Raw genomic sequence first — 10,693 nt, forward strand, 5'->3', positions numbered from 1 at the left:
AACACACTCTGCTAAAATGTCAGAAAGGAGGTGGAAACCACACATTTTTTCCCTTCTCATTCCTGCAGCAGTGACCAACAATCTATGCCTGCCGTGGTTATGCTGCCCATCTATCAGGACGTATAGAGAGGACAATAAAGAGGCATCTCCAATTACACAAAAAAGAAAAAAGTTATACGCTAAAGCACCGGGATGGAGGAAATAATAGGACACCAACAACACTGCAAATTAACTTTAAAAAATAAAGCAAATTCTCATTATCAGAGTCAAGTGGTTAAACATGTTTATTGTGATCTTACTTACCTATGAATTAGTTTTGCTAAGCCCCTCTTCATAATTTAAAAAATTAACTCAGATGAAACCAGATTGAAATTAGTAGTGATCCAATAACTAGTGCTGGTAAACCCACAAAATAATACAAATGTAAAACGTGCATCAAATTAAGCTTTTAGAATTTCATTTACTAATAAATACTATACAAATTAAAATAATGAAAATAAGTCAAAAGAACTTTATTCAGCTAAATAAAGTCTTCTAATATGGATCCCAAATGAAGTAATTTTCTAAGACAGACACCGTTAAGAGGAATCCTAGTAAATTCTTCGCTGCATTATTTATATCCTGCTGGAAAAACTGGTATCACTACTGTTTTCTTATTAGGGAGGAAAAAACTTATTTCTCACTGAACTTAAAGTTTCTTCACCAACAAGATCATACTTTTGTAGTTTGCTTGTTTGTGTTTTTATAAATTTATTGAGATATAACTGATATATATAAAGAACTTCACGTATTTAATGTGTACAATTTGATGAGTTTGGACATACATGAACACCAGTGAAAACATCACCATCATGGAGGTAACAGATATATCCAACACTTCCCAAGGTTTCCTTGTTTCATTGTTTTTGTTTTTTTGTTGTTGTTTAAAACCAAGTCTAAGTTCTTAATGCTCCTCCTCACATATACACTATGTTGCTCAATCAGACATGACATATTGTTATAGGGATCCTTAAACAAACAAGGACCAAGAATTATTATTTTGCACTGAATTATTCATAATGGTTAATTATGTCATTGAAATTCTTCAAACAGCACTAACAGGCACCACTAGCTGGAACTACTTCATTATTCCATAGACATCTTGAATGGAATTTAAGATACAGGATTCTACAACCTTGCCATTTTTAAAAAACCAACCAGCCATTAGAACATGTAACCCATTTCAAAGGCTGCTCTTTCAAGTTTTTCTTTTCTTCTGAATATTAGTATGGCTCTATCACATGTACTCAGATATGAGATTTGCTGACTGCCCTATCAAAAATAAAATTACCAACTTTACTCAGAGACTATGGCTTACTCATGACCCTTTAAGAAAATTCTAGTCATGCTTATTGGTCCTCGGTAAGCCAATGTTAAAATACTGTTTAATCTGCCACACGCTTGAGGCCTCATTTATAAAATAATGGCAGGAACTTCCCTGGTGGCACAGTGGCTAAGAATCCGCTGCCAATGCCTGGAACACGGGTTCGAGCCCTGGTCCGGGAAGATCCCACATGCCGTGGAGCAACTAAGCCCCTGCACCACAACTATTGAGGCTGCACTCTAGAGCCCGCGAGCCACAACTACTAAGTCCGCGTACTACAACTACTGAAGCCTGCGCACCTAGAGCCCATGCTCCACAACAAAAGAAGCCACCGCAATGAGAAGCACGTGCACTGCAACAAAGAGTAGCCCCCGCTCACCCCAACTAGAGAAAGCCCGCGCCCAGCAACAAAGACCCAATGCAGACAAAAATAAATAAATTTATTTTAAAAAATAATAACAAAATAAAATAAAATAATGGCAGTGAGGGTAGATCTCTAAAGTCCTTGTGGTTCTAAATATCTATAAATATAGCAACTTTTATGAATACTTTAAAGACATTTCCCCAACTATCAAATCTTAATTTTTAATCTTGAAATAATCTCAAACTTACAGTTTCAAGAATAGTATGAAGAACTCCCAAATATTTTTCTCCCACGCTCCCCAACTGTCAGCATCTTACATCTGTCTTATACTGTCTCTAAACACCTACACCAACATACACGTGCATGCAACGACACACTTTTTTCCAAAACCATCGAGAGTCAATTACCAGCATAATACCCCATTACTCCTAACACTTCAGTGTCAATTTCCCAAAAACAAGGACATTCCCCTATATAACTACAATACAACCATCATAACAAGGAAATGAATACTGATACAATATTACCATCGAATCCACAGAAACCAGTCAAATTTATACAATTGTCCCAAAAGCCCCAAATCTTTTTACCTAATGTAAGGGGGTAAGTAAAAATGATCATTTTTAATGGTCTTTTGTAACTTCAGTAGGGTTTCTTTTTGTAAAAACTGCATTCTTTTTACAGCACTCATCAAATAAGCTTATTCTAAGATTCTTCTACAAATATTAAACATTTTCCTGAGAAACTTTTTTTAAAATTCTATAAATACTATTAATTTGTCACTGAAGCAGTTTTTATATGCTTATTATTTCTAAAAAGTATACGTTAATAAAAGAAAACAGTATGTAAGCAAAGGGAAGATATAAAATATATTCGACATTTTATATTTCATGATGGTAACTTCCTCATAAATACTGGCAGATACTTCCAGATACCCTTAATTATTAACCTATTAAATGAGAGGCAGTTCACTTCCCAAAGATTCCACTAAGAGCCAATACATGAATTACCTCGAATAAAGTAAAATAACCACCATTAAATTTATTGATATAATTACAAAATGAATCCAAAAAAGTCAGATTTCATTTTGAAAAAGAAACTTTTACCTAGAAGCTATGAACAGTGTATTTTTAGGTCAACACAAATACAATTTATAGAATAAAAGTTAACTTCCTAACTAGAGATTTAAAACTAAATTCATTTACACTTTGATGAACAAAAATTTTTCACTTGATAACTGTTTATAACACACTCTGAAATAGGTGCACTCACCCTGAAATACAAAAAATAAGGGCTGATTTAAGCAAATACATGGGATGATTTAGAAAATGCTCAAACCAAACACCACAAGAGAGCAATAATATATTCTTACATATAAGTTGTCAGAATTTAAAGGGAAGAGGATCTGGGCATATGAGCTCTACAAGTGATTCACTGACTTATATGAGAGTGAGTGTGAGTGTGAGCGTGTGTGTGTGTGTAGATAAGGGTAGAGTAATATATCCAAAGATGTTACCAGTGAAAAATCTTTGGGTGGTGAGAATATGGTGTTCGTTCTCTAAATTTTAAGTATCTGTGTTTTCTAATTTTCTACAATGCCTATACTGCTTTCATCAAAATAAAGTTACTTTCGATTTTAAAAAACATTGCTTCAGGGCTTCCCTGGTGGCACAGTGGTTGAGAGGCCATCTGCCAATGCAGGGGACACGGGTTCGTGCCCCAGTCCGGGAAGATGCCACATGCCGCGGAGCAGCTGGGCCTGTGAGCCATGGCCACTGAGCCTGCGCATGCGGAGCCTGTGCTCTGCAACGGGAGAGGCCACAACAGTAAGAGGCCCACGTACCGCAAAAAAAAAAAAAAAAAAAACAAAACACTGCTTCAGGCAGTTATCACATCTTAAGGAACTGTTTAATTAAAGTTGAAATCGGGCTTCCCTGGTGGCGCAGTGGTTGATAATCTGCCTGCCAATGCAGACGACCTGGGTTCGAGCCCTGTTCTGGGAAGATCCCACATGCCACGGAGCAACTGGGCCCGTGAGCCACAACTACTGAACCTGCGTGTCTGGAGCCTGTGCTCCGCAACAAGAGACGCCATGACAGTGAGAGGCCCGCGCACCGCAATGAAGAGTAGCCCCCACTCGCCGCAACTAGAGAAAACCCTCGCACAGAAACGAAGACCCAACACAGCCAAAAATATAAATAAATAAATAAATAAAATTGAACTATCAATTCCCAGATGGCTGTCATCGATGTTTCTCTTTATTCTCCTTTCACTTCTCCTGTGAGAAACAAGAACATTTATTAATGTTGAGAGGAGAAATTTTTTTTCTTCACTCACAAACCAATTCTGACAACTTGAGAAAGAAAGAGTATATGAAGAACTCTAAGAATGAAATTAAATACAACAGAAAGGGCAAAATTTAAGATTCTACCTAAAGCAATTTAAGCCCCATTTATACATATATGTGAGCAAATGAGGTCTATGTCAATAGGCAGAGAAGGGGAAAATGATCACATACACAAAAAAGCTAAGACTATGAAGAATAAGACAGTATAAACTTTTGCCGTCAAGTTGGAAAAGTGGGTTCTACATCTGAACATGTCTTATCCCTGTCACGTACTGCTAGGGCCTATAGGAAATTGAACCAGTCCTATGCCCGTGGCTTTACCTGGCATTTTAAAACGCCACAGGTGTGATGACCACTTTGTAACATATAGATATGTCAAATCACTATGTTGTGCACCAGGAACTAGCATAGTGATGTAGGTCAGTTATACTTCAAAAACAAACGGACAGGGACTTCCCTGGCCGTCCTGCAGTTAAGACTCAGCGCTTCCACCGCAGGGGGCATGGGTTCGATCCCTGGTCAGGAAACTAAGATCCCACATGCTGCACAGTGCAGCCCCCCAAAAAGAATAACAGAATAACAAAAACAGACAAACTCACAGAAAAAGAGATCAGATTTGTGGTTACCAGTGGTGGGGGGAGGGGAAGAGGAGGAGCTGGATAAAGGTAGTAAAAAGAAGAAAAAAAGCCGTAAGTGAAAATAATTATTCTAATCAGTGCCTCTCAGTTGTTATTCCACGGCTGACATGAGGTAGTGATCTCCTAACCACTGATGATTATCCACAGTTGTAATTTCTTAAAAGAAATTTTCACATATAAAAAGACAAGATTCATCAAAGAAAATATACATAAAAGAAGTGGCAATGGTCACATAAAATGCAAAATGTACAAGTGATTAGAAATTAAGATATCCTAGCATCCAGATCTTAATTTCTAAATATTATTCTCCAAAAAAAGAACTAGGGCTTGGAGAAATGATTCCAGACTGGGGCACAAAAAAGTACAAGAGGAGCCTGGAACATTCTGTCATACAAGAAATTTTTTAAATGCTCAAAAAATAAGAGACAAGTCAAGAAACCAGCATGAGGGGCTCCCAGTGGCCAACATCTGGGACAATTTGAAAAAGAAAATAAATAAATAATACACTAACAAATTAAAACCCAGAGAATACAGTAAGAATCCATAAGTTCATTCAGATATAAATCAATGAATGAATGAATGGGGCAGGGGCTGGGAAATTTGTTCCTTACAGTAGGATTCCAAATAACTGTAGAAGGAAAGATGGGTTCAGTCACCTTCTGGCAACTGCCACAGTAATAACTGTTTTAGTCCAGAATCACTGGTGGATGTTAAAACGAATGTGTGGAAATAGGCTAAGAAACAGGGTTATGTGTGTCTCAAGGTATCTCCCCAACACATACACAGAAATAACAAAGGAAGAAATAGTAACTTTACAGTAGAGATCCTGGCAGGCACCACCTTAACAAAGTAGCCAAAGTTACCCTGAATATTGGGACAAACTGCTATCACATGGTTACTGAGGATGCACTGAGAAGGACGCAACATCTTGTCTGTGGTACTCCTGCCAAAAGTGTATAACATGAGTCTAATCAAGGAGAAACACCAGTCAACCCAAAATGAGGGACATATAACACGACAACTGGTCTGTACTCTTCAACAATGTCAACATCACGAAAGATAACAGAAAAACTGAAGGACAGTTACAGATTAAAGTATTCTGAAGACACAGACCTAAATATAACATCTGATCCTGCACTGGATCATGGAACTGAAAAAATACACTAACGGGACAATTGGCAAAATTTTTGAAAGGTCTGAAAATATGATAACAGTATTTAATCACTGAAGCACCAGGGAAGTCCCTGAATTCTTGATTTTAACAATTAGACTCTAAGAATTTGTGCTTGTTTTTATGAAATACACATGGATGTTACAAAGATAAGAGAGAATCATGCCTGCAACTTTTTTCTCCAATATTTCAGAAAAACGACATGGGGAAGAAGTGAATGACATAGTGGACTAATATGTTAACATTTGAGGCATTTCAGTGAAGGGCATACAGCAATTTCTTCTACTATCTTTGAAACTTTTTTATAAGAGTGAAATTATTTAAAAATAAAAGGTTTTAGAAAGAGATACCGCTTTTCACCAATCAGATGTGTAAAAAAATTTTAAAAGATGGCCAGTATCCATTGCTGGAAGATATGGTTGAAAACCAGGACTCTGAAACCTAGTGGGAGGAAAGCAAACCAATACAATCTCTTTGCAGGGTAATTTGGAGATTTAGAACGGTCTTTGACCCAGCCATTCCATTTAGAAAACCTTAATCTGTGAAAACTAAAATACCTGTCTGAATGTGTTTAGATAAATGTGAGCACATATTTGTAAATGCACAGAAAAATGTTTTGAAAGATGGGTACCAAACCATTGTAAGTAATTACCTCTGTGGAGAGAAGAGAGATATAAGAGTGAGAAGTAAAAAAGCGACTTTTATCCCTACAAACTTTTATGGTTTATAAGTTTCTTAATTCAAAAACAATTTTAAACAAAGGGGAAAGAGAAAAAGTCATGGAGAGGGACTCAAAACTAGGTAAAGAGTTAATCGGATGACAGCAGGCGACCAGCACAGCATGAAAGCCACGCAGAGAAAGAGCCAGGGTTGCTGAAAAAATCTTCCTGAGAGCAGACCAATGAGATCTCTAGGAAAGATAGATGTGTCCCAAAACAATGGTGAGAGTAAAATATTCAGAGCTGAGTTGTCCAATACGGTAGCCACTAGACACACTGAACTTGTGGCTAGTACAAAATGACATGTTAGTAGGGTAAGATGCACAATAGATTTCAAAGACTTATTATGAAACAAAAGAACAAAATAACTCATTAGTATTTTTATACTGATTACATATTGAAGAGATATTATTTTAGAAATAGTAAGTTAAATAAAATATATTATAAAAATTAATTTCATGTTTCTTTTTACTGGTTTAATGTGCCTACTAGCAAATGTAGAATTACTTATGTGGCTCCCAATATATTCCTACTGATAGTGTTGTTCTAGAGACTTTTGATAAAATATTCAATTTGTTCCACGATACCAGATTCTATTAGGGGATACCGTTTACTTCTGACACATCATCACTTCAGAGTAAGAAGTTCGGTTCTTATGAGTGGTAATCAATTCTGTACTAGACATAAACTTTGCGTTCTCAACCACATACAGCTGACCTTTGCACACAGTGGTAGGAGGGACTGAGCCCGGCGCAGTTGAAAATCTGAGTATAACTCTACAGTCTGCCCCCAGTATCCATGGTTCCACATCCACATATTCAACCAACCGCAGATCATGTAGCACTGCAGTACATCTTTACTGAAAAAAATCCACATGGAAGTGCACCTGTGTAGTTTAAACCCATGTTGTTCAAGAGTCAACTGTACATGGATGTAACTAAATACCTTATAAATGTGAAGATCTAACTTTTCCACAAATCAGACTATGCAAGTTTGAAGTCATTATTTTATAATGCAGGATAAGAAGTATTAGAAAAACACTGATATCCACTCCATCCCAAAGAACAAATTTTTTTTATAAAAAAATCAAGAAAAGTCACACAAAAAATTGCACACGAATGTTCACAGCAGCATTATTCATCATAGTCAAGAAATGGAACCAACCCAAACAACATCACTGATGAATAAATAAAATGTGGTATAGCCATGGAAGATTATTCAGCAATAAAAAGGAAGGAAATACTGATACAAGCTTCAACATGGATGAATCTTGAAAACGCTATGCTAAGGGAAAGAAGTCGGTCAAAAAAAACCATGTATTGAATGAATCCATTAATATGAAGTGTCCACAATAAGCAAATCTACACAAACAGAAAACAAATTAGTGGTTAACAAGGGGTGTGGGATCGGGAAGTGAGAACAGGGAGTGACTGCTAATGGGATACGGTTTCTTTTGGGAATGATGAAAATGTTCTAAAATTGATTAAAGTAATAGTACAACTCTATGAATATACTAAAAACCACTGAATTGTACACTTTAAAATAGGTGAATTATATGGTATGTGAATTATATCTCAATAAAGCTGTTCTTAAAAAGAAAAGTAAAAAATTAACCAACACAGAAAAACAAATACAAAAAAATTCATATCAGTCTTACTGAGAACACTCTGAGGTCTTTCCTTTATTCTGATAGTCCATTATACACTGAATAAGATGGTTATTTTCATCCAACATCTGAAATGAGAAAAAGTTTATTGTAAATCTAGTGCAACAATTAATAAAAAATTCAGATTTCTAGAAACATTTATCTCTACAGGAACTGAATTCACAGGACTTTTTTTATACATAGTATATAGCTCAGCACAAAAGATCTTATTTTATACCTTTGGAATGTTATCATGTTTAATCAACATTTTTAAATTTTTTTTTGGCAGTGCCGCCCGGCTTGCAGGATTTTATTCCCTGACCAGGGATCGAACCCACGTCCCCTGCAGTGGAAGCGTGGAGTCTTAACCAGTGGACCACCAGGGAATTCCCTAATATTTCTATTTCAATTATTCTCCCTCTGAATTACTACCTGAAGCTCAGCACAGAAAATTTGGAGTTTCTTTTCTGTTCAAACATTTAATTACCTCTACTATCTGAAATAGAAGTTTTAGCCTTACTAAGACTAAAAGTTAAGAGAGAATTCCCTGATGGTCCAGTGGTTAGGACTCTGAGCTTCCACTGCAGAGAGCACAGGTTCAATCCCTGGCAGGGGAGCTAAGAGCCCCCAAGCCGTGGGGTACAGCCAAAAAAAAAACAAACAATAAAGACCGAAAGTTAAGAGTCCAAGTTGGCTTTGCATCATTGTAATGCTTTGCCTTAGTGAAAAATAAATCTGTCTTTATCCAGAATAAGCTCATGAAAACTTCAACTCAGGAGGCTTAAGGAGATAGCTGGCTAGTTTCCAAGTTTTATACGGCATGGTTTTGTGATTCTCCAAATATGCAATAATCAATTACAATAATTTCTAGGTAAGTACTGTAATATTTATCGCAGACTCTATGAGCCTACCTTATAATTTAATTGTACCAAAAGTTTAAAAATAAGAAGCATATCAATCTATCATACTATCATCTTATAACAATTCAAAGCAAAACTAGCTTTAAGGGTTAAATAATTCATCTAAGCAAAGTGGCACTGAGGAAAAAGCACTGATGTAGCAATTAAAAGGCCAGTTAGTTTTAGTGCCAGCTTTGCTACCCTGTGAAAACCACTTAAGATTTCAGGGTCTCAGATTTATCAAGTGACAGGAGTAGATGTTCCTCCTAAAACTGCCCCACCCTTCCAGGATTCAATGAAAGCATGAAGTATACCATAGCCACTCTTTCTCACTAATTTAGTTAATGTAATTCTTTTAACTAAACACGAAAACCCATTGAACAGTATGACTTTTCTGCATATGAATCATATGCAGAAAAAAATACTGTGCATATGATTCATATCGCTGGAAAAAAATATTAACATGCCCTTCTAAAAAATGTAGTTTTCTTCTTAATCATCAGATGCCAAAAAATTTGTCTTTAAAATGTGTTAATACAATCTCCACTCTAACGGTTTCACAACCTATCTTCTCGGATTCTTCAACCTAATAAACTTCACCATTAGAATATTTGTCTCATACCTAACATCAATCCCTCACACTATAGAATGAGGCACTTAATTTGGAATCCTTTTTCTCTCCTCGGCTGAGGATGAAAACTTTAACTGATCAGCATCTCCTGAATTAATCACCCATGATAAATATCTTTAGATGTATGTAAGAAAACTCTTTACAGAAAAAAAAAAGAAAAACTCAGAACTTTTCTACAGGCCAAAAATAAAAAGCGAAGCCTTCCAGAAACACGTTTTGCCTATGTGTACTTGGAGCTGTTTGCCAGGCCGCAGACTAATGTAGCCCAGTACGCTACAGGAAAAGCACTGCATTTTCAGGCACTGCCAAGCCGGTTTGTTCATAAAAATAAAGCAACAGTTGGGCAAATGTCAAATGCCACACTACAAAGAACCTGAGAGTCAACAGAAGCCAATTAACATAATCTACCGGGCGTAGGATGGTATCCTGAGTGGTACTAGAAGTTGACTTCTCTTCAATTTTCACCTTTGTTCCGGTGCATAAAACAAAACCGAAATATTTAAGGTAAACTGAAAAATTTTCTAAGTAACTTTTCAAAGTCTGGTTAACTAAAACTCAGAACGCTGCCTTGCTCATAGGCAACAAGGGGTAGAGAATAAAGAACCTTTGTGTCCCCAACTGGCAAGTAACAGCAACGACAGCACAGCTCCCTGTGTATTTATCACTACTTCTGCAATTGGTCACGAGAATCAGACTGTCTTCACTACTCGACTGTAAGCTCCGTGAAGGCAAGGACCATGCTCACCACTGCAGCCTCGGCGCCTGCTGTAGGCGATCAATGAGTATTCGCTGCAGCTGTAGAGGTAAGGGGTGCATCCGGAAGGGAGGAGGGACTCCGAGAGAACCCCGAAATCCAGAGGGTTCTCCCTCGCCCGCCCCTGAGCCTCGACTAAGGTTCCCTGCCGCGTCCCCCAAG

At 37.0% G+C, this 10,693-nt stretch overlaps 2 protein-coding genes across 7 annotated transcripts in view; one reads left to right on the forward strand and one right to left on the reverse strand.

Moving 5' to 3' along the window:
* SS18 (SS18 subunit of BAF chromatin remodeling complex) overlaps window positions 1-10,693 on the reverse strand; it is a 76,155-nt gene that overhangs the window by 64,785 nt on the left and 677 nt on the right. For 5 of the 6 annotated variants that reach the window (XM_022586872.3, XM_089895019.1, XM_022586870.2 and 2 more), the window contains exon 2: window positions 8,260-8,336. In XM_022586872.3, the coding sequence (XP_022442580.1) occupies window positions 8,260-8,336 (77 nt within the window). Of the gene's footprint in view, window positions 1-8,259; window positions 8,337-10,522; window positions 10,612-10,693 lie in introns of those variants that run through there. The other variant, XM_089895016.1, reaches the window with a different exon arrangement.
* Window positions 10,009-10,693, forward strand: part of PSMA8 (proteasome 20S subunit alpha 8) — a 44,488-nt gene continuing 43,803 nt past the window's right edge. The window contains exon 1 of the mRNA XM_089895020.1: window positions 10,009-10,580. Coding sequence (XP_089751146.1) covers window positions 10,556-10,580 — 25 coding nt within the window. The 5' untranslated portion in view covers window positions 10,009-10,555. The remainder of the gene's footprint in view (window positions 10,581-10,693) is intronic.

Source organism: Delphinapterus leucas, chromosome 14 (assembly GCF_059928025.1).
Source record: "Delphinapterus leucas isolate spDelLeu-1000000601 "Yukka" chromosome 14, BTC_Dleu_Yukka2, whole genome shotgun sequence".
Classification (NCBI taxonomy): Eukaryota; Metazoa; Chordata; class Mammalia; order Artiodactyla; family Monodontidae; genus Delphinapterus; species Delphinapterus leucas.